The sequence below is a fragment of the Anomalospiza imberbis genome, chromosome 22 (genome assembly GCF_031753505.1).
Source record: "Anomalospiza imberbis isolate Cuckoo-Finch-1a 21T00152 chromosome 22, ASM3175350v1, whole genome shotgun sequence".
Classification (NCBI taxonomy): domain Eukaryota; kingdom Metazoa; phylum Chordata; class Aves; order Passeriformes; family Viduidae; genus Anomalospiza; species Anomalospiza imberbis.
The window spans coordinates 8604065-8626820 of record NC_089702.1 but is presented as its reverse complement, the minus strand read 5'-3'; the positions used below and the strand labels follow the sequence as shown (position 1 = coordinate 8626820).

Here is a 22756-nt window from a genome sequence, read left to right as displayed (position 1 = left end):
ATTGGGGCGGTCCCCGCGGGTGCAGCCCCTGAAGGGCAGTGCAGGATTTTGGGGTCCCTTTGGGTGCATCCCCTGCAGGGGAGTGCAGGATTTTGGGGTCCCTTTGGGTGCAGCCCCTGGAGGGGAGTGCAGGATTTTGGGGTCCCTTTGGGTGCAGCCCCTGGAGGGGAGTGCAGGATTTTGGGGTCCCTTTGGGTGCAGCCCCTGGAGGGGAGTGCAGGATTTTGGGGTCCCTTTGGGTGCAGCCCCTGAAGGGCAGTGCAGCATTTTGGGGTCCCTTTGGGTGCATCCCCTGCAGGGGAGTGCAGGATTTTGGGGTCCCCTTGGGTGCAGCCCCTGAAGGGGAGTGCAGGATTTTGGGGTCCCTTTGGGTGCAGCCCCTGAAGGGCAGTGTAGGATTTTGGGGTCCCCTTGGGTGCAGCCCCTGCAGTGGAGTGCAGGATTTTGGGGTCCCCCTGGTGCAGCCCTTGGGGTTGGTCTGTAGAGCTCGGGGCCCCCCGGCGGTGCCGCCTCTCAGGGGTTTTGGGGTCCCCCGAGGTGTCCCTTTGAGGCGCTCCAAGGGCGGGGTGCAGCCTCGGGGGTGTCACTGGGTTTTGGGGTTCATTCGCCTGTGGTAGCGGGGTTTGGGGGTCCCCAAATCAGTCACTTCAAGAGACGGTCCTCAAGAGCTTTGGGGGGCTTTGGTACCCCCAGAAATCAGGGGGAGGTGTTGGGGTGCCCCGAGGAGCCCCTGGGTTGTGCGTGACTCTGAGGAACCCCATTTTTGGGGTGACACTGAAGACTGTTTTGGGGTGACCCTGAGGCCCATCGGTTTGGGGGTGACCCCAAGACCCCCTGGTTTTGGAGGAACCCCTGCAAGCCCCTTTTTGGGGCGACCCCAAGGACCCGCACGTTTGGGGGTGCCCCATACCCCCGCTTTTGCCGTGTTCCCAAGACACCCCCACTTCTGAGTAGCCCCTGACTCCCCCATTTTTGGGGTGTCCCAAAGACCCCCTGTTTTTGGAGCGACCACGACGACCCCCTTTTCTGGGGGGTGACCCTGAGGACCCCCCGTCTTTGGGGGTGACCCGGCAGCCGTTTTTGGGGTGCCTCGGGGCCATGGCGTGGGCGCTGAAGCTGCCGCTGGCGGACGAGGTGATCGAGTCGGGGCTGGTGCAGGATTTCGACGCCAGCCTCTCGGGCATCGGGCAGGAGCTCGGCGCCGGCGCCTACAGCATGAGGTACCGGGGACCCCAAAACTCACAGGGCACCCCAAAACATCCCGGGGAAGGCAGGGGCCGTGCAGGGAGTGGGGGAGCCCCAAAATGAGCTGGAGGTTGAAGACGTCGGGTAGCGCCTCAGCACCGGCACCCGAAGCAGGAGGGGACCCCGGAATAGCCAGAGGCACCCCAAAATCTCCGTGGATCCCCAGAACCCCCAAGGGAAACCCCAAAATCTCCAGGAGTCCCCAGAATCTCCAAGGGAAACCCCAAAATCTCCAGGGGTCCCCAGAATCCCGCGGGTTCCCCAGGATCTCCATGAGGGATCTCAAATCCCCGGTGGCGATTCCAAAATCTCTGGGGGTCCCCAGAATATCTGGGGGATCCCAAAATCTCCAGGGGTCCCCAGAATCTCGGGGGCATCCCAAACTCTCAGGAGGTCCCCAGAATATCTGGGGGAATCCCAGAATCTCCAGGAGTCCCCAGAATCTCCAAGGGAAACCCCAAAATCTCCAGGGGTCCCCAGAATCCTGCGGGTTCCCCAGGATCTCCATGAGGGATCTCAAATCCCCAGTGGCGATTCCAAAATCTCTGGGGGGATCCCAAAATCTCCAGGGGTCCCCAGAATATCTGGGAGAATCCCAAAATCTCCGGGGGTCCCCGGAACGGCAGGGGGTGCCAGGGGCATGGGGATCCCTGAACTGCGCCGAAGTTGGGGCACCAAGGGGGGAACTGGGGGCGTTGGGGTGGAATTGGGGTTGGGGCTGGGGGAGAGTTGGAATTGGAATTACGGCTGAAGTAATGCCCCGAGCTGCATTTGGGGTTGGGATGGGTTCGGGATGCAGCAGAGACGGATTTGGGATGGATTCGGGATGGATTTGGGATGGATTCGGGATGGATTTGGAATGCAGTAGGGATGGATTCGGGATGCAGTAGGGATGGATTTGGGATGGATTCTGGATGGATTTGGAATGGATTCGAGATGCACTTGGGATAAAGCTGGGATGGATTCGGGATGCAGTAGGGATGGATTTGGGATGGATTTGGGATGGATTCGGGATGGATTCAGGATGCATTTGGGATGGATTCGGGATGCAGTTGGGCTGGAGCTGGGATGGATTTGGAATGGATTCGAGATGCAGTTGGGATAAAGCTGGGATGGATTCGGGATGCAGTTGGGATAAAGCTGGGATGGATTCGGGATGGATTTGGGATGCAGTAGGGATGGATTCGGGATGGATTTGGGATGCAGTAGGGATGGATTTGGGATGGATTCAGGATGGATTTGGGATGCAGTAGGGATGGATTCAGGATGGATTCGGGATGGATTTGGGATGGATTCAGGATGGATTCGGGATGGATTCAGGATGTATTTGGGATGGATTCAGGATGGATTCGGGATGGATTCAGGATGTATTTGGGATGGATTCAGGATGGATTCGGGATGGATTCAGGATGTATTTGGGATGGATTCGGGATGGATTCAGGATGGATTCAGGATGGGTTCGGGATGGATTCAGGATGTATTTGGGATGGATTCAGGATGGATTCGGGATGGATTCAGGATGTATTTGGGATGGATTCGGGATGGATTTGGGATGCAGTAGGGATGGATTTGGGTTGGATTCGGGATGCAGTAGGGATGGATTCAGGATGGATTTGGGATGCAGTAGGGATGGATTTGGGATGGATTCGGGATGGATTCAGGATGCATTTGGGATGGATTCGGGATGCAGTTGGGCTGGAGCTGGGATGGATTTGGAATGGATTCGAGATGCAGTTGGGATAAAGCTGGGATGGATTCGGGATGCAGTTGGGATAAAGCTGGGATGGATTCGGGATGGATTTGGGATGCAGTAGGGATGGATTCGGGATGGATTTGGGATGCAGTAGGGATGGATTTGGGATGGATTCAGGATGGATTTGGGATGCAGTAGGGATGGATTCAGGATGGATTCGGGATGGATTTGGGATGGATTCAGGATGGATTCGGGATGGATTCAGGATGTATTTGGGATGGATTCAGGATGGATTCGGGATGGATTCAGGATGTATTTGGGATGGATTCAGGATGGATTCGGGATGGATTCAGGATGTATTTGGGATGGATTCGGGATGGATTCAGGATGGATTCAGGATGGGTTCGGGATGGATTCAGGATGTATTTGGGATGGATTCAGGATGGATTCGGGATGGATTCAGGATGTATTTGGGATGGATTCGGGATGGATTTGGGATGCAGTAGGGATGGATTTGGGTTGGATTCGGGATGCAGTAGGGATGGATTCAGGATGGATTTGGGATGCAGTAGGGATGGATTTGGGATGCAGTAGGGATGGATTCAGGATGGATTCGGGATGCAGTAGGGATGGATTCAGGATGGATTTGGGATGGATTTGGGATGGATTTGGGATGCAGTTGGGCCGGAGCTCTGGTTGGAGTAGGGAAGGAGCAGGCCTGGAGTTACAGCTGGAATTGTGGTTGTTGTAGTGGCTGGAGGCAGGATTAGGAGTGCTTGCGGGGGTACCCCAGGTGCTGGCAGGTGTGTTCAGATGGCCACAGGTGTATTTCAGGTGAGCACCTGAGGCCAGATGTTCAGGGCACACCTGGAGCCCTGGGCTCAGGCAGGGTCCAGAGGCAGAGCCAGGTTTCTGGTGGGGCTCTTCCTCCAGGTGCCAAGGCCCAGGTTGGACGGAAGGATTCCCTGACCTCCCCCAGCTCACCTGTCTCAGGTGACTCTCTCCCCGTCTCCGCAGCGACGTCCTGGCTCTGCCCATCTTCAAGCAGGAGGAGTCCAGCTTGCCCCCGGAGAACCAGGACAAGCTGCTGCCCTTCCAGTACGTGCTGTGCGCCGCCACCTCCCCCGCCGTCAAGCTGCACGACGAGACCCTCACCTACCTCAACCAAGGTGAGGCCACACCTGCCCTGCACAGGTACCTCTGGGAAGCACCTGAGCAGGAGCGTTCAGCCTGTGGAAGTTGTCATTTCCCAGGGGAAATTGCTGATTTTTGGGAGGTGGCAGTGCCTGCACCTGGCTGTGCTCTGCCCAGGTGGAGCAGGAGTCACCTGGGGGGTTCACCAGGTTAAAGGTGGTAACAGGTGTGTGCAGGGTGGATACAGGTGTGTGTAAGGTGTATCTATACAGGTGTGTGCAGGGTGGTTGCAGGTTGTGTAAGATGTATCTGTACAGGTGGGTGCAGAGGATTACAGGTGTGTGTAAGGTGTATCTGTACAGGTGTGAGGTGTATCTGTACAGGTGTGTGTAAGGTGTGTATCTAAATGTGTGTGCAGGGTGGTTACAGGTGTGTGTAAGATGTATCTGTATAGGTGTGTGCAGAGGATTACAGGTGTGTTTAAGGTGTATCTGTACAGGTGTGAGGTGTATCTGTACAGGTGTGTGTAAGGTGTGTATCTAAATGTGTGTGCAGGGTGGTTACAGGTGTGTGTAAGATGTATCTGTATAGGTGTGTGCAGAGGATTACAGGTGTGTTTAAGGTGTATCTGTACAGGTGTGAGGTGTATCTGTACAGGTGTGTGCAGAGAATGACAAGTGTGTGTAAGGTGTATCTGTAGAGGTGTGGGTAGGGTGGATGCAGGTGTACAAGGTGATTACAGGTGTGTGTAAGGTATATCTGTACAGGTATGTGTAAGGTGTGTCTGTACAGGTGTGTGGAGGGTGGTTGCAGGTGTGTGTAAGGTGTGTCTGTACAGGTGTGAGGTGTATCTGTACAGGTATGTGTAAGGTGTGTCTGTACAGGTGTGTGCAGGGTGGTTACAGGTGTGTGTAAGGTGTATCTGTACAGGTGTGAGGTGTATCTGTACAGGTGTGTGTAAGGTGTGTCTCTAAAGGTGTGTGCAGGGTGGTTACAGGTGTGTGTAAGGTGTATCTGTACCGGTGTGGGTAGGGTGGATGCAAGTGTACAAGGTGGTTACAGGTGTGTGTAAGGTATATCTGTACAGGTGTATGTAAGGTGTATCTGTACAGCTGTGTGCAGGGTGGTTACAGGTGTATGTAAGGTATATCTGTACAGGTGTGTCTGTACAGGTGTGTGCAGGGTGGTTACAGGTGTGTGTAAGGTGTATTTGTACAGCTGTGAGGTGTATCTGTACAGCTGTGAGGTGTATCTGTACAGGTGTGTGCAGAGGATTACAGGTGTGTGTAAGGTGTATCTGTACAGGTGTGATGCATATCTGTACAGGTATGTGTAAGATGTATCTGTATAGATGTGTGGAGGGTGGTTACAGGTGTGTGTAAGGTGTGTCTGTACAGGTGTGAGGTGTATCTGTACCAGTGCGTGTAAGGTGTATCTGTACAGGTGTGTGCAGGGTGGTTACAGGTGTGTGTAAGGTGTGTCTGTACAGGTGTGAGGTGTATCTGTACCGGTGCGTGTAAGGTGTATCTGTACAGGTGTGTGCAGGGTGGTTACAGGTGTGTGTGAGGTGTATCTGTACAGGTGTGAGGTGTATCTGTACAGGTATGTGTAAGATGTATCTGTATAGATGTGTGGAGGGTGGTTACAGGTGTGTGTGAGGTGTATCTGTACAGGTGTGAGGTGTATCTGTACAGGTATGTGTAAGGTGTGTCTGTACAGGTGTGTGCAGAGGATTACAGGTGTGTGTGAGGTGTATCTGTACAGGTGTGAGGTGTATCTGTACAGGTGTGTGTAAGGTGTGTCTGTACAGGTGTGTGCAGGGTGGTTACAGGTGTGTGTAAGGTGTATCTGTACAGGTGTGGGTAGGGTGGATGCAAGTGTACAAGGTGGTTACAGGTGTGTGTAAGGTATATCTGTACAGGTGTGGGTAGGGTGGATGCAAGTGTACAAGGTGGTTACAGGTGTGTGTAAGGTATATCTGTACAGGTGTATGTAAGGTGTATCTGTACAGCTGTGTGCAGGGAGGTTACAGGTGTGTGTAAGGTATATCTGTACAGGTGTGTCTGTACAGGTGTGTGCAGGGTGGTTACAGGTGTGTGTAAGGTGTATCTGTACAGGTGTGAGGTGTATCTGTACAGGTGTGTGCAGAGGATTACAGGTGTGTGTAAGGTGTATCTGTACAGGTGTGATGCATATCTGTACAGGTATGTGTAAGATGTATCTGTATAGATGTGTGGAGGGTGGTTACAGGTGTGTGTAAGGTGTGTCTGTACAGGTGTGAGGTGTATCTGTACCGGTGCGTGTAAGGTGTATCTGTACAGGTGTGTGCAGAGGATTACAGGTGTGTGTGAGGTGTATCTGTACAGGTGTGAGGTGTATCTGTACAGGTATGTGTAAGGTGTATCTGTACAGGTGTGTGCAGAGGATTACAGGTGTGTGTGAGGTGTATCTGTACAGGTGTGAGGTGTATCTGTACAGGTGTGTGTAAGGTGTGTCTCTAAAGGTGTGTGCAGGGTGGTTACAGGTGTGTGTAAGGTGTATCTGTACAGGTGTGAGGTGTATCTGTACCGGTGTGTGTAAGGTGTATCTGTACAGGTGTGTGCAGGGTGGTTACAGGTGTGTGTAAGGTGTGTCTGTACAGGTGTAAGGTGTATCTGTACAGGTGTGTGTAGGGTGGTTACAGGTGTGTGTAAGGTGTATCTGTATGTGTAAGGTGTATCTGTACAGGTGTGAGGTGTATCTGTACAGGTGTGTGGAGGGTGGTTACAGGTGTGTGTAAGGTGTGTCTGTACAGGTGTGAGGTGTATCTGTACCGGTGTGTGTAAGGTGTATCTGTACAGGTGTGTGCAGGGTGGTTACAGGTGTGTGTAAGGTGTATCTGTATGTGTAAGGTGTATCTGTACAGCTGTGAGGTGTATCTGTACAGGTGTGTGCTGGGCAGCACTGCGGGATGGCAGTTACAGGTTCAGGCTATACCTGCTGCTTTCAGGTACAACTGGAAGGTCTGGGTTGGTGGGACCCCAAATGAAAAGGAGCTCAGGTGACAGATACGGGTGACAGAAAAACCTCAGGTGCCCTCCTGCCCCCAGGTCAGTCCTACGAGATCCGGATGTTGGACAACAGGAAACTCGGGGAGCTGCCCGAGATCAACGGGAAGCTGGTCAAGGTGAGCAGAGAGCACAGGTGCCCCTGGCCAGGTGTGCCCATGCCAGCCAGGTGCCCTCCGGGGCCCTGCAGCTGGGTGGGGCTGGGAGATATACCTGCTTGGAGGAGGAGGGTGGTTCCCTTTGCCCCTTTTTGGCCCAGGGAAGGGCTGCACATCTGGCCAGGTGTGCCAGGGCAGCTCCAGGTGATGTTTCCCCCTTCCCCAGAGCATCTTCCGGGTGGTTTTCCATGACCGGCGGCTGCAGTACACGGAGCACCAGCAGCTGGAGGGCTGGAGGTGGAACAGACCTGGCGACAGGATCCTGGACATAGGTGAGTCGCACCTGGCTGGGGCAGCTGGGAGGTCCCAGGTGGGCCTCACCTGTTCCCCCCACAGATATCCCGATGTCCGTGGGGATCATCGACCCCCGCGCGAACCCGACGCAGCTGAACACCGTGGAATTCCTGTGGGATCCGTCCAAGAGGACGTCAGTCTTCATCCAGGTGAGGACAGGTGGGCTCTGTCCCTCATCCAGGTGAGGACAAGGTGGGTTCTGTCCCTCATCCAGGTGAGGACAGGTGGGCAGTGCCTCACAGCCAGGTGAGGGACAGGTGGGCAGTGCCTCACAGCCAGGTGGGGGAAAGGTGGGCTCTGTTCTTCATCCAGGTGAGGACAGGTGGGCTCTGTCCCACACCCAGGTGAGGACAAGGTGGGCTCTGTCTCACATCCAGGTGAGGACAGGTGGTCAGTGCCTCACAGCCAGGTGAGGGACAGGTGGGCAGTGCCTCACAGCCAGGTGAGGGAAAGGTGGGCTCTGTTCTTCATCCAGGTGAGGACAGGTGGGCTCTGTCCCACATCCAGGTGAGGGACAGGTGGGCTCTGTCCCACAGGAAGCTCACCTGTCCCCAGGTGCACTGCATCAGCACGGAGTTCACGCTGCGCAAGCACGGCGGGGAGAAGGGCGTTCCCTTCCGCGTGCAGATCGACACCTTCAGGGAGAACGAGAGCGGGGAGTACACGGAGCACCTGCACTCCGCCAGCTGCCAGATCAAGGTGTTCAAGGTACCTGCTGGCCCCTCCCACCTGGGCTCACCTGAGGGTCTGTCCCAGTTTGTACTGGGGGCTGCTGGTGCCTCCAAAACCTCCCACCTTTAGGAATAACAGCCCCAGCCTGGTGGCGCAGGTGGTGCAGGTGCAGGGAGGGGTCGTTCCCACTGTGGTCACACCTCGGGGTGCCCGTGACTCCATCCCACCTGCAACACCCCCAGAACCTCAGCGCGGCTCCTCTTTTCTCACCTGTTCACCTCAGGGGGGTCGGTGGGGTTTGGGGACCTGCTCTGCCCTCCCCTGGTCTACCTGGGCCAAATTCCTTCACCTGTGAGTGCAGGTACAGCCAAGTTTAAGGGAATTTCTTCAGGGATCTGCCAAGGAGAACACCTGGATACCTGTGGAGGTTCCACGTCTGTGCTTCCCATGGGATTTGAGTGGAAACTCCTCCATTTTGGGTGGAGAAGGGGCCCAGGTGTTCAAGGTGTGGCAAAGTCAAGGCCAACCCTGTGACCTCGTGTCCAGGTGCAGTTTGTCCCCCAAAATGCCATCTCCTACGTGGGTGATGCAGAAGACACAACTCAGGTGTGTTCAGGGGGTTACACGTGTATTCAGGTGGTTACAGGTGTCTCCAGGTGGTTACAGGTGTATTCAGGTGGTTACAAATGTCTCCAGGGGATTACAGGTATGTTCAGGTGTTACAGGTATCTCCAGGAGGTTACAGGTGTCTCCAGTTGGTTACAGGTGTCTCCAGGTGGTTACAGTTGTGTTCAGGTGTTACAGGTGTCTCCAGGTGGTTACAGGTATGTTCAGGTGGTTACAGGTGTCTCCAGGTGGTTACAGTTGTGTTCAGGTGTTACAGGTGTCTCCAGGTGGTTACAGGTATGTTCAGGTGTTACAGATGTGTTCAAGTGGTTACAGGTATGTTCAGGTGTTACAGGTGTCTCCAGGGGGTTACAGATGTATTCAGATGGTTACAATTATGTTCAGGTGGATACAGGTGTATTCAAGTGGTTACAGGTGTGTTCAGGTGTTACAGGTGTCTCCAGGGGGTTACAGGTGTGTTCAGGTGTTACAGGTGTCTCCAGGTGGTTACAGGTGTGTTCAGGTGCTACAGGTGTCTCCAGGGGGTTACACCTATGTTCAGGTGGTTACAGGTGTGTTCAGGTGTTACAGGTGTCTCCAGGTGGTTACAGGTGTCTCCAGGTGGTTACAGGTGTGTTCAGGTGTTACAGGTGTCTCCAGGGGGTTACAGGTGTGTTCAGGTGTTACAGGTGTGTCCAGGTGGTTACAAGTGTGTCCAGGTGTTATAGGTGTTACAGGTGGTCACACCCCTGTCCCTGCAGACGAGTCCCTCAGGTCAAGCTTCTCCCCAGACTCTTTTTCCTTCTGCCAAGCACCAAGAGGGCTGAGTCACCTGTGCCACCTGAGTCCCCACACACCTGTCCTGGCTTGTCCCCTTTCCAGCCCAAAGGAGCCGACCGGAAGCAGAAGACGGATCGGGAGAAGATGGAGAAGCGAACGCCCCACGAGAAGGAGAAGTACCAGCCCTCCTACGAGACCACCATCCTCACCGAGGTGAGCTCACCTGCCTCACCTGGCTGCCAGGGAGCAGGGCTGTGCTGCTCTGAGAGCTTGGCTCAAGGTGTTCATACCTGCCAGGCAAAAGAGAAGGTGCTTTTGTACCAGAAAAAGGGCTTTGAGGACATCATTGACCTGAGCTGGGCAGGTGTGTGCAGGGCCAGGTGTGTGGGGTTGGAGGTATGAGTGGGTCCAGATGTGTGTGTGCAGTGCAGCTGTGTGCAGGTACAGTCCCAGGTATGTACAGGTATAGTCCCAGGTCGGTGTGTGAGGGTGTGTGTGTATGTGTGCAGTGCAGGTGTGTACAGGTACAGGTGTGTACAAGTACAGACCAGGTGTGTGCAGGTGTGTGTGTGCAGGTGCAGTCCCAGGTGTGTACAGGTACAGACCAGGTGTGTGTGTGCAGTGCAGGTGTGTGCAGGTGCAGTCCCAGGTGTGTACAGGTGTGTGTGTGCAGTGCAGGTGTGTGCAGGTGCAGCCAAGGTGTGTGCAGTGCAGATGTGTGCAGGTGTAGTCCCAGGTGTGTACAGGTACAGACCAGGTGTGTGTGTGCAGTGCAGATGTGTGCAGGTGCAGTCCCAGGTGTGTACAGGTACAGACCAGGTGTGTGTGTGCAGCCCAGGTGTGTGCAGGTACAGAACAGGTGTGTACAAGTACAGACCAGGTGTGTGCAGGTGTGTGTGTGCAGTGCAGGTGTGTGCAGGTGCAGTCCCAGGTGTGTACAGGTACAGACCAGGTGTGTGTGTGCAGTGCAGGTGTGTGCAGGGGCAGTCCCAGGTGTGTACAGGTGTGTGTGTGCAGTGCAGGTGTGTGCAGGTGCAGCCCAGGTGTGTGCAGGTGTGTGTGAGCAGTGCAGGTGTGTGTGTGGGTCCAGGTGTGTGCAGGTGTGTGTGTGCAGTGCAGGTGTGTGCAGGTACAGAACAGGTGTGTACAAGTACAGACCAGGTGTGTGCAGGTGTGTGTGTGCAGTGCAGGTGTGTGCAGGTGTAGTCCCAGGTGTGTACAGGTACAGACCAGTTGTGTGTGTGCAGTTCAGGTGTGTACAGATGCAGTCCCAGGTGTGTGTGTGGTTCCAGGTATGTGCAGTGCAGGTACAGTCCCAGGTGCGTGCATGATTCTAGCTGTGTGCAGGTGTGTGCAGCTGTGTACAGGTGTGTGCAGGTGTGTACAGGTGTGTGCAGGTGTGTACAGGTGTGTGCAGCTGAGTGCAGCTGTGTTCAGGTGTGTGCAGGTGTGTTCAGCTGTGTGCAGGTGTGTACAGGTGTGTACAGGTGTGTGCAGGTGTGTGCAGCTGTGTGGAGCTGTGTACAGGTGTGTGCAGGTGTGTTCAGCTGTGTGCAGGTGTGTACAGCTGTGTTCAGCTGTGTACAGGTGTGTACAGCTGTGTGCAGGTGTGTGCAGGTGTGTTCAGCTGTGTGCAGGTGTGTTCAGCTGTGGTCAGCTGTGTTCAGCTGTGTTCAGGTGTGTGCAGGTGTGTACAGCTGTGTGCAGCTGTGTGCAGGTGTGTTCAGCTGTGTTCAGCTGTGTGCAGGTGTGTTCAGCTGTGTACAGGTGTGTGCAGGTGTGTTCAGCTGTGTTCAGCTGTGTTCAGCTGTGTGCAGGTGTGTACAGCTGTGTTCAGGTGTGTGCAGGTGTGTTCAGCTGTGTGCAGGTGTGTACAGCTGTGTTCAGGTGTGTGCAGGTGTGTTCAGCTGTGTGCAGGTGTGTACAGCTGTGTACAGGTGTGTTCAGCTGTGTACAGGTGTGTTCAGCTGTGTTCAGGTGTGTGCAGGTGTGTTCAGCTGTGTTCAGCTGTGTACAGGTGTGTGCAGCTGTGTTCAGCTGTGAGCAGGTGTGTACAGGTGTGTTCAGGTGTGTGCAGGTGTGTTCAGCTGTGTTCAGCTGTGTGCAGGTGTGTTCAGCTGTGTTCAGCTGTGTGCTGGTGTGTACAGGTGTGTTCAGGTGTGTACAGGTGTGTTCAGCTGTGTACAGGTGTGTGCAGGTGTGTTCAGCTGTGTTCAGCTGTGTGTAGGTGTGTACAGCTGTGTACAGGTGTGTGCAGGTGTGTACAGGTGTGTGCAGCTGTGTTCAGGTGTGTGCAGGTGTGTTCAGCTGTGTTCAGCTGTGTACAGGTGTGTGCAGCTGCGTGCAGGTGTGTACAGCTGTGTACAGGTGTGTGCAGGTGTGTACAGCTGTGTACAGGTGTGTGCAGCTGTGTACAGCTGTGTACAGGTGTGTGCAGCTGTGTACAGGTGTGTTCAGCTGTGTACAGCTGTGTGCAGCTGTGTACAGCTGTGTACAGGTGTGTGCAGCTGTGTTCAGCTTTGTGCAGGTGTGTGCAGCTGTGTTCAGCTGTGTACAGGTGTGTGCAGGTGTGTTCAGCTGTGTGCAGGTGTGTACAGCTGTGTACAGGTGTGTGCAGGTGTGTACAGGTGTGTACAGCTGTGTTCAGCTGTGTGCAGGTGTGTACAGGTGTGTGCAGCTGCGTGCAGGTGTGTACAGGTGTGTGCAGCTGTGTACAGGTGTGTGCAGGTGTGTACAGCTGTGTTCAGCTGTGTTCAGCTGTGTGCAGGTGTGTACAGGTGTGTGCAGGTGTGTACAGCTGTGTGGAGCTGTGTACAGGTGTGTGCAGGTGTGTTCAGCTGTGTGCAGGTGTGTGCAGGTGTGTTCAGCTGTGTTCAGCTATGTGCAGGTGTGTACAGCTGTGTGCAGGTGTGTGCAGGTGTGTTCAGCTGTGTTCAGCTGTGTTCAGCTGTGTACAGGTGTGTACAGGTGTGTTCAGCTGTGTACAGGTGTGTGCAGGTGTGTTCAGCTGTGTACAGCTGTGTGCAGCTGTGTACAGCTGTGTACAGGTGTGTGCAGCTGTGTTCAGCTTTGTGCAGGTGTGTGCAGCTGTGTTCAGCTGTGTTCAGCTGTGTACAGGTGTGTGCAGGTGTGTTCAGCTGTGTGCAGGTGTGTACAGCTGTGTACAGGTGTGTGCAGGTGTGTACAGGTGTGTACAGCTGTGTTCAGCTGTGTGCAGGTGTGTACAGGTGTGTGCAGCTGCGTGCAGGTGTGTGCAGGTGTGTTCAGCTGCGTGCAGGTGTGTGCAGGTGTGTTCAGCTGCGTGCAGGTGTGTACAGGTGTGTTCAGCTGTGTTCAGCTGTGTACAGGTGTGTTCAGCTGTGTGCAGGTGTGTGCAGGTGTGTACAGGTGTGTGCAGGTGTGTGCAGGTGTGTACAGGTGTGTGCAGGTGTGTGCAGGTGTGTGCAGGTGTGTGCAGGTGCAGCCCAGGCACCCCTGAGCTCACCTGGCGTGCCCGCAGTGCTCGCCCTGGCCCGAGGTCACCTACGTGCCCAACGCGCCGTCCCCCGGCTTCAACAGCTCCCACAGCAGCTTCTCCATCGGGGACGGGTGAGTGCCGGGAAACTGGGAGTACTGGGACTGGGGGGTGGTGGCACCAGTGCCATCCCAGTGCCACCCCAGTGCCACCCCAGTGACACCAGTGACACCCCAGTGCCACCCCAGTGCCACCAGTGACACCCCAGTGCCATCCCAGTGCCATCCCAGTGCCACCCCAGTGCCACCCCAGTGACACCAGTGCCATCCCAGTGCCACCAGTGACACCCCAGTGCCATCCCAGTGACACCAGTGACACCCCAGTGCCATCCCAGTGACACCAGTGCCATCCCAGTGCCACCCCAGTGACACCCCAGTGCCACCACTGCCATCCCAGTGCCATCCCAGTGCCACCCCAGTGCTACCAGTGACATCCCAGTGCCATCCCAGTGCCACCAGTGACACCCCAGTGCCATCCTAGTTCCACCAGTGACACCCCAGTGCCACCCCAGTGACACCAGTGACACCCCAGTGCCATCCCAGTGCCACCCCAGTGACACCAGTGCCACCCCAGTGACCCAGTGCCATCCTGATGCCATCCCAGTGACCCCAGTGCCACCCCAGTGACCCCAGTATCACCCCAGTATCATCTCACTGTTATCCCAGTAACCACAGTGCCATCCCAGTGACCCCAGTGACACCCCAGTGCCATCCAGTGACAATGGCACCAGTGTCCCACTGGGACAGTGACCCCAGTACCCCAGTGACCCCAGTACCTGCTGGGACAGGTGTCCCAGTCTGACAGGTATCCCAGTATGACAGTGATCCCAATGTCCAGTGATCCCAGTGCCCAGTTACAGTGCCCCCAGTGTCCCCAGTGTCCCAGTGTCCCCAGTGTCCCAGTGTCCCGTGTCCCAGTGTCCCGTGTCCCAGTGTCCCAGTGTCCCCAGTATCCCGGGGACCCATGTCCCAGTATCCCAGTGTCCCCAGTGACCCATGTCCCCAGTATCCCATGTCCCAGTGACCTGTGTCCCAGTGTCCCCAGTATCCCAGTGACCCGTGTCCCAGTGTCCCCACTATCCCAGTATCCCAGTGTCCCAGTGTCCCCAGTATCCCAGTGACCCATGTCCCAGTGTCCCCAGTATCCCAGTGACCCGTGTCCCAGTGTCCCCAGTATCCCAGTGACCCGTGTCCCAGTGTCCCCAGTGTCCCCAGTATCCCAGTGACCCGTGTCCCAGTGTCCCCAGTATCCCAGTGACCCGTGTCCCAGTGTCCCCAGTATCCCAGTGTCCCCAGTATCCCAGTGACCCATGTCCCAGTGTCCCCAGTATCCCAGTGACCCGTGTCCCAGTGTCCCCAGTATCCCAGTGTCCCAGTGTCCCCAGTGTCCCCACTATCCCAGTGACCCATGTCCCAGTGTCCCCAGTATCCCAGTGACCCATGTCCCAGTATCCCAGTATCCCAGTGTCACAGTGTCCCCAGTATCCCAGTGACCCATGTCCCAGTGTCCCCAGTATCCCAGTGACCCATGTCCCAGTGTCCCCAGTATCCCAGTATCCCAGTGTCCCAGTGTCCCCAGTATCCCAGTGACCCGTGTCCCAGTGTCCCCAGTATCCCAGTGTCCCAGTGTCCCCAGTGTCCCCACTATCCCAGTGACCCATGTCCCAGTGTCCCCAGTATCCCAGTGACCCATGTCCCAGTGTCCCCAGTATCCCAGTATCCCAGTGTCCCCAGTATCCCAGTGTCACAGTGTCCCCAGTATCCCAGTGACCCATGTCCCAGTATCCCCAGTATCCCACTGACCTGTGTCCCAGTGTCCCCAGTATCCCAGTATCCCAGTATCACAGTGTCCCCAGTATCCCAGTGTCCCAGTGTCCCCAGTATCCCAGTGACCCGTGTCCCAGTGTCCCCAGTATCCCAGTGACCCATGACCCAGTATCCCAGTATCCCAGTGACCCGTGTCCCCAGTATCCCAGTGACCTGTGTCCCAGTGTCCCCAGTATCCCAGTATCCCAGTGTCCCCAGTATCCCAGTGTCCCAGTGTCCCCAGTATCCCAGTGACCCGTGTCCCAGTGTCCCCAGTATCCCAGTGATCCGTGTCCCAGTGTCCCCAGTATCCCAGTATCACAGTGTCCCCAGTATCCCAGTGACCCGTGTCCCAGTGTCCCCAGTATCCCAGTGACCCGTGTCCCTCTGTCCCCAGTATCCCAGTGACCCATGTCCCAGTATCCTAGTGATCCGTGTCCCAGTGTCCCCAGTATCCCAGTATCACAGTGTCCCCAGTATCCCAGTGACCCGTGTCCCTCTGTCCCCAGCAGTGGGTCCCCGAGCCACCAGCCCGACCCCCCCGCGCCCCTGGCTGACGTAAGTACCTGCCCAGGTAACACCTGGGGGGGTTCCACAAACCCTTTGGGTCGTCTGCAAACACCTGGAGGCCACGCCCCGCTGTGCCCACCTGGGGGGGAATTCCCACCTTGCTGACCCACCCTGAGCTCACCTGTGCCTCAGCAGAAACACTTCCACATCACCTGGAAACACTTCCAGGTCACCTCTGAGGTCGTCACCTCATCCCACCTGCTCAGGACTTCAATTCCCACCTGTGCTGACCCACCCTGAGCTCACCTGAGCTCACCTGTGCCCCCCTGCCTGACTGCAAACACCTGACCTGGTCAGCCAGGTCACCTGGCGGCACCCGTGTCCCCCCATGTCCCCCCAGACGCTGCTGCCCACCTGGACCCCACAGGAGGCGCAGCAGTGGCTGCACCGCAACCGCTTCTCCACCTTCTCACGGCTCTTCAGGAACTTCTCAGGTGAGTTCTGCCCTCACCTGGGCCAGGTCACCTCCTCTCACCTGAGCCAGGTCACCTCACCTGGGCCAGGTCACCTCACCTGGGCTGGGTCACCTCCCCTCACCTGGGCCAGGTCACCTGCCCTCACCTGGGCCACGTCACCTGCCCTTACCCTGGCTGGGTCACCTGCCCTCACCTGGGTTCGGTCACGTCCCCCCTCACCTGGATTCGGTCACCTTCCCTCACCTGGGCTGGATCATCTCTCCTCACCTGGGCCAGGTCACCTCACCTGGGCTGGGTCACCTGCCCTCACCTGGGCCAGGTCACCTTCCCCCACCTGGGCTGGGTCACCTGCCCTCACCTGGGTTCGGTCACGTCACCTCACCTGGGCCAGGTCACATCCTCTCACCTGGGTCAGGTCACCTCACCTGGGTTCGGTCACGTCCCCTCACCTGGGCCAGGTCACCTGCCCTCACCTGGGCCAGGTCACCTGCCCTCACCTGGGCCAGAGCACCTTTCCTCACCTGGGCTGGGTCACCTCTCCTCACCTGGGTTCGGTCACATCCCCTCACCTGGCCAGGTCACCTCCTCTCACCTGGCCAGGTCACCTCCTCTCACCTGGCCAGGTCACCTCACCTGGGCTGGATCACCTTCCCTCACCTGGGCTGGGTCACCTCTCCTCACCTGGGCTGGGTCACCTTTCCTCACCTGGGCCAGGTCACCTTCCCCCACCTGGGCTGGGTCACCTGCCCTCACCTGGCCAGGTCACCTCACCTGGGCCAGGTCACCTCTCCTCACCTGGGCCAGGTCACCTTCCCCCACCTGGGCCAGGTCACCTTCCCCCACCTGGGCTGGGTCACCTGCCCTCACCTGGGTTCGGTCACATCTCCTCACCTGGCCAGGTCACCTCACCTGGCCAGGTCACCTCCTCTCACCTGGCCAGGTCACCTCACCTGGGCTGGATCACCTTCCCTCACCTGGGCTGGGTCACCTTTCCTCACCTGGGCTGGGTCACCTCTCCTCACCTGGGCTGGGTCACCTTTCCTCACCTGGGCTGGGTCACCTCTCCTCACCTGGGTTCGGTCACATCCCCTCACCTGGCCAGGTCACCTCACCTGGGCTGGATCACCTTCCCTCACCTGGGCCAGGTCACCTCACCTGGGCTGGATCACCTTCCCTCACCTGGGCCAGGTCATCTCTCCTCACCTGGGCCAGGTCACCTCCTCTCACCTGGGCCAGGTGACCTCCCCTCCCCTCCCCTGGCCAGGTGAGCGTTCCCAAATCCCTGCTTTTCTAACCCAATCTAACATCTCACCTGGCACCACCTCCCCCGGCTCACCTGGCACAGGTGACACCAGAGGGGCTGATTTTGGGGAAAACAGAGCTGGAAAAAGCCACTTTTGGGAAAAGGAGGTGAAAATGGCTGGTCTGGGGACAACGAAACTGAAAAATGGGAATTTGGGGGAAAAGCTGATTTAGGGCAAAACAGCTGAAAAGGCCAAGAAAACAAACTTAAAATGCCAATTTGGGGGAAAATAGACGTAAAAAATCTTGAATTCAGGCACAAATGGGCAGGAAAATGCTGATTTTAGGAACAATGAAAATGGCAATTATGGCAAAATGAAGGTGAAAACCTCATTTTGTGGAAAACGGAGGTGAAAAAATGCTGATTTTGGGGAAAGCAAACTTGGAAAATGGCGATTTTGGGGAAGACTGAGCTGGAAAATGCCAAATTGGGGAAAAAATAAAGCCAAAAATTGCTGATCTGGGGGAAAACAAAGCTGGAAAATGCTGGGTTTGGGTTACCAAGCTGAAAATTGCAGATGTAGGGGAAAACGGGGGGAAAATGTTGAATTTGGGGGAAATAGGGCTGAAAAATGATGATTTGGGGGAAAATGAAGCTGAAAAAAATGTTGATTTAGGGGGAAAAAAGGGTGAAAAGTGATGATTTTGGGGAAAAGTGAGCTGGAAAATAGGGACTTTGAGAAAACTGAGCTAGAAAATAGGGATTTTGTGAAAACCAAAGTGGAAAACTCTGCTTTTAGGAAAAATGAAGTTGAAAAAACACTGGTTTGGGGAAAACAAAGCCAAAAATGATAATTTGAGGGAAAGCAAAGCTGGAAAAGGCTGGCTTTGAGGAAAAGCGGGTGAACAATTCCAGTTCTGGGCAAACAGAGGAGGAGTTGGGGTGAATCTGGGGGGAATCTGGGGGGAAATTGGGATGAATCCAGGGAGAATTTGGGGTGGATTTGGGGAGAATCTGGGGTGAATTTGGGGAGAATTTGGGGTGAATCCGGGGAGAATTTGGGGTGAATTTGGGTTGAATCCGGGGAGAATTTGGGGTGAATCCGGGGAGAATTTGGGGTGAATCGGGGGAGGATTTGGAGTGAATCTGGAGTGGACTTGGGGTGAATCCAGGGTGAATCTGGAGTGAATTTGATGTGAATCTGGGGTGAATTTGGGGTGAATCTGGGGAGAATTTGGGGTGAATCTGGTGTGAATCCAGGAATCCAGGGAGAATTTGGAGTGAATCTGGGGTGGACTTGGGGTGAATCTGGGGTGGACTTGGGGTGAATCCAGGGTGAATCTGGTGTGAATTTGGGGTGAATATGGGGACAATTAGGGGTGAATCTGGTGTGAATCTGGGGAGAATTTGGGGTGAATCCGGGGAGAATTTGGAGTGAATCTGGAGTGGACTTGGGGTGAATTTGGGGTGAATCTGGAGTGAATTTGGTGTGAATCTGGGGAGAATTTGGGGTGAATCCGGGGAGAATTTGGGGAGAATTTGGGGTGAATCCGGGGCTTTGGCAGGAGCAGATCTGCTGAAGCTGACGCGGGAGGACGTGATCCAGATCTGCGGCCCCGCCGACGGCATCCGGCTCTTCAACGCCCTCAAGGGCAGGTGGGACCTACCTGGGGGGCTGGGACACACCTGGGGGGGGCAGGATTCACCTGGGGGGGCTGGGACTCACCTGGGGGGGGTTAGGACTCATTTTGGGGGGGCTGGGACTCACCTGGCCCAGCCTTTTCCCATCCGAGTCAGGAATTTAGAGGAACTTTGGGGAAGGAGGTCCAGGTAGGGGAGAGGAATTGGGAATTAGGGATTGGGAACTGGGAATTGAGAATTGGGAATTAGGGATTGGGAATTAGGAATTAGGGATTAGGGATTGAGAATTGAGAATTGGGAATTGGGAATTGAGAATTGGGAATTAGGAATTAGGGATTAAGGATTAGGAATTGGGAATTCTTTGAGAATCCAGGACTGGAGCCCCAAGCCAGGAGATCCTGGTGGTCCAGGAGCTGTCTGCACCTGTGACCTGCCCAAAAAGTTCCCAAAAAGGGGAAGTTCCTCACAGCTTGCCCTAAAAAGCAGGGGTTGCCCTGGGGTTTAACGCACCTGAAGCACTTTGGGAGGCTGGGAGGGACAGAGTGTCCAGGTGGGAATGCCTGGGAAGCATCACCACATACCTGACAGGGACAGGGGAGGCCGCTCCAGGTGGGAATTCCAGGGAATGCTGACCAGGATCGCCGAGGGGACACCTGGGGCTCAGCCAGGTGGAGGCAGCCACAGGGGCTCTGCTCTGGGATGGGCTCATCCAGCTCCTCCTGGAGACACCTGGCAGGGGAGGGCTGGGCAGGGTGGGAACGCCAGGTGACCCTCACCTGTCCCAGGATGGTGCGGCCCCGCCTGACCATCTACGTGTGCCAGGAGTCCCAGCAGGTGAGGGACCCCCAGCACGAGCACCGAGGACGGCGACGGCAGCAGCGGCACCTTCTTTGGTGAGGGGGACAGGGAGCTCACCTGGGGGAGCAGGGACCACACCTGGGGGGATTGGGAACCTGGGACCACACCTGGGGAGCAGGGACCACACCTGGGGAGCAGGCGCCTCACCTGGGGGAGCAGGGACCACACCTGGGGGGATTGGGAACCTGGGACCACACCTGGGGAGCAGTGATCACACCTGGGGGAGCAGGGATCACACCTGGGGGAGCAGGGATCACACTGGGGGGATTGGGAACCTGGGACACACCTGGGGGAGCAGTGATCACACCTGGGGGAGCAGGGATCACACCTGGGGAGCAGGGATTTCACCTGGGGGAGCAGGAGTCACACTGGGAGCAGGGACCACACCTGGGGGAACAGGGAGCTCACTTGGGGTAGCAGGGACTACACCTGAGGAGCAGGGACCACACCTGGGGGAGCAGGGACCACACCTGGGGGAGCAGGGATCACACCTGGGGAGCAGGGACCACACCTGGGGAGCAGGAATCACACCTGGGGGAGCAGGGACCACACCTGGGGGAGCAGGGACCACACCTGGGGAGCAGGGATCACACCTGGGGGAGCAGGGATCACACCTGGGGAGCAGGGACCACACCTGGGGGAGCAGAAGTCACACCTGGGGAGCAGGGATCACACCTGGGGGAGCAGGGACCACACCTGGGGGGATTTGGAACCTGGGACCACACCTGGGGGAGCAGTGATCACACCTGGGGAGCAGGGGCCTCACCTGGGGGAGCAGGGATCACACCTGGGGAGCAGGGATCACACCTGGGGGAGCAGGGATCACACCTGGGGGTTGAGGAAACAGGGATGTGCTGGCAGCCATTTCCAGGAGAGCACCTGCCCACAGGTGCTCAGCACCCAATGGCCCCATCCCTCCCCCCCTCCTGAGATCACCTGTGCCCTCACAGGAGCCCCTCCCCTCCCTGATCCCTCCTCACCTGTACCCTGGCCTGTGGCACAGAGCTCACCTGGGCCCTCTGTACACCTGGGGGTGCCTGCTCCCCTCAGGCCAAGGTGCCAAAAAGTGCCACCCCCCCAGCAGAGTTCCCTCTGTGCCACCACACAGGTGTTGGCATCTCACCTGTGCCGAGCCGGAATTGGGAACACCTGGCTGCTTCCCCCAGTACCTGGGGAGGGCTGGGAGGGGCTGCTTTGTCAGCATTCCCATCCTGCTGGGCACCAAACCCACCTGCAAGAGTCCAGGTGCTGCTGCTCAGGTGACCCTGGGAGGTTTTTGGGGCCAGGTGTGGAAATGGCAGGCAGGACACAGGTGCCAGGCAGGACACGGTGCCAGGCAGGACACGGGTGCCAGGCAGGACACGGTGCCAGGCAGGTCCCTGGGTGCCCAGGCTGGGCCCAGCCCTGGCTGGCTGTGGGGGCACACCTGGGCAGGTGTGAGGCCGTGCTCCCCTGCAGTTTACCACGCCGTTTACCTGGAGGAGCTGACGGCGGCTGAGCTGACGGAGAAGCTGGCGCAGCTGTTCCGGGTGCCCGCCCAGCAGATCCAGCAGATCTACAAACAGGGACCCACGGGCATCCACGTGCTGGTCAGCGACGAGGTAACGCCCACCTGCCCCAGGACACACCTGGGAGGGTCACCTGGGGGACACGATCACCAGGGGTCACCTGGGCAGGTGTTGGGAAGGGCCCAGGGAGGGAATAAAATATTTTTGGCTGCTGCTTCCAAAGCTCAACCCAAACTCCCACCTCCAGCCCTTTGGAACCCAATTCTTCCCAAAAAGCCCGAAATTTTTGTTGTTTGGGGTTTTTTTCAGATGATCCAGAACTTCCAGGATGAATCCTGCTTCGTCCTGGACACCATGAAAGGTGTGTGAGTACCTGGGGCTCTGTTTGGGCCACACCTGGGTCAGATCACCCCACCCCACCTTCCCTCACCTGTTGTGGGGTGACCTTGGCTTCCTTTGCAGCCGAAACCAACGACAGCTACCACATCATCCTGAAATAGGGGGCCAGGTGAGGGACAGGTGAGGAGCACCTGCAGCCTCTCAGCGCACCTGGACACCCTCCACTCCCAGCACGAGGACACGAGCAGAGATCTGGGCACCCCCAGGTGTTGTTACCTGGCCACCCCCCTCGCAGGGAACACCTGGAAACCCTCTGGAGAGCCGGCAGGTGTGGTCACCTGGCAGCCCGTGCCACAGGTGACCCGTGGCATGGACAGGATGCTCCATTGCTGGAGCTCTGAGGCACCAGGTGCTCACCCACCTGGCACAGGTGTTGCCTCCAGGTGTGTGCAGGTGCGACGTGGTCTCATAAGGTCATCAAGAATTCCAGATCCAGATTTAATTATGGAAAATTGGAGGATAAAGGAATGACTCGGGGTGGGGGGGAGGGGAGGGGACGTTGCTGCGTGTTTTGGGGAGAAAAGCAAAGATTTGGCTATTTCTGCTGAATATGTGAAGTGATTGAAGCGGCTCCGGGCAGGTGTCCAGGTGAGGGATCTGCCCAGGTGTGGGAGGTTGATCCCCAGATCCCTCAGGCTTGGATGCTCCAGGTAATACCAGCCTCAGCCCATCAGGTGTTTCAGGCAAAAAAAAAAAAAAAACAGGAAAAAGACAATAAAACCCAAGGATTTGATTTAAATAAAGCCAGGGTGGGGTCCAGGTGAGGCAGGTCCTGGCTCAGGTGACAACTGCGACAGTCTGGCCAGTGCAGGGGGTCAGCATCACCCCAGAACTTCCCAGGACTGAGTAGCACCTCTAAAATCACCCCAGACATCTCCCCAAAACCACCCCAAAATCACCTCCAAAAATCTGCCAAATCACCTCAAGAGGGCCCCAAAATCACCTTGAAATATCCCTGAATCTTCCCCCTAAATTACCCCGTCACCACGCAAAATCATCCCCAAATCACCTCGAATTCATCCTCAAATCACCCCAAATCACCTCGAATTCATCCTCAAATCCCCCCAGATCTCCCAAATCACCTCGAATTCATCCTCAAACCCCCCAAATCACCTCGAATTCATCCTCAAATTCATCTCAAATCCCCCCAGATCCCCCAAATCACCTCGAATT

General features: G+C 56.5%; 1 protein-coding gene across 1 annotated transcript; it reads left to right on the top strand.

The window, feature by feature from the left end:
- The first annotated feature begins 964 nt into the window (after positions 1–964).
- On the top strand, positions 965–22265 carry LOC137487029 (transcription factor CP2-like). Its single transcript, XM_068212676.1, is given in 16 exon segments — positions 965–1220; positions 3956–4107; positions 7162–7238; positions 7444–7549; positions 7614–7720; positions 8127–8279; positions 9732–9842; positions 13129–13217; positions 15458–15506; positions 15859–15952; positions 18743–18833; positions 19604–19672; positions 19674–19711; positions 21135–21277; positions 21494–21545; positions 21647–22265. Coding segments are annotated over 16 exon segments (1491 nt in total). The 5' UTR covers positions 965–1098; the 3' UTR covers positions 21685–22265.
- The last annotated feature ends 491 nt before the right edge of the window (positions 22266–22756 follow it).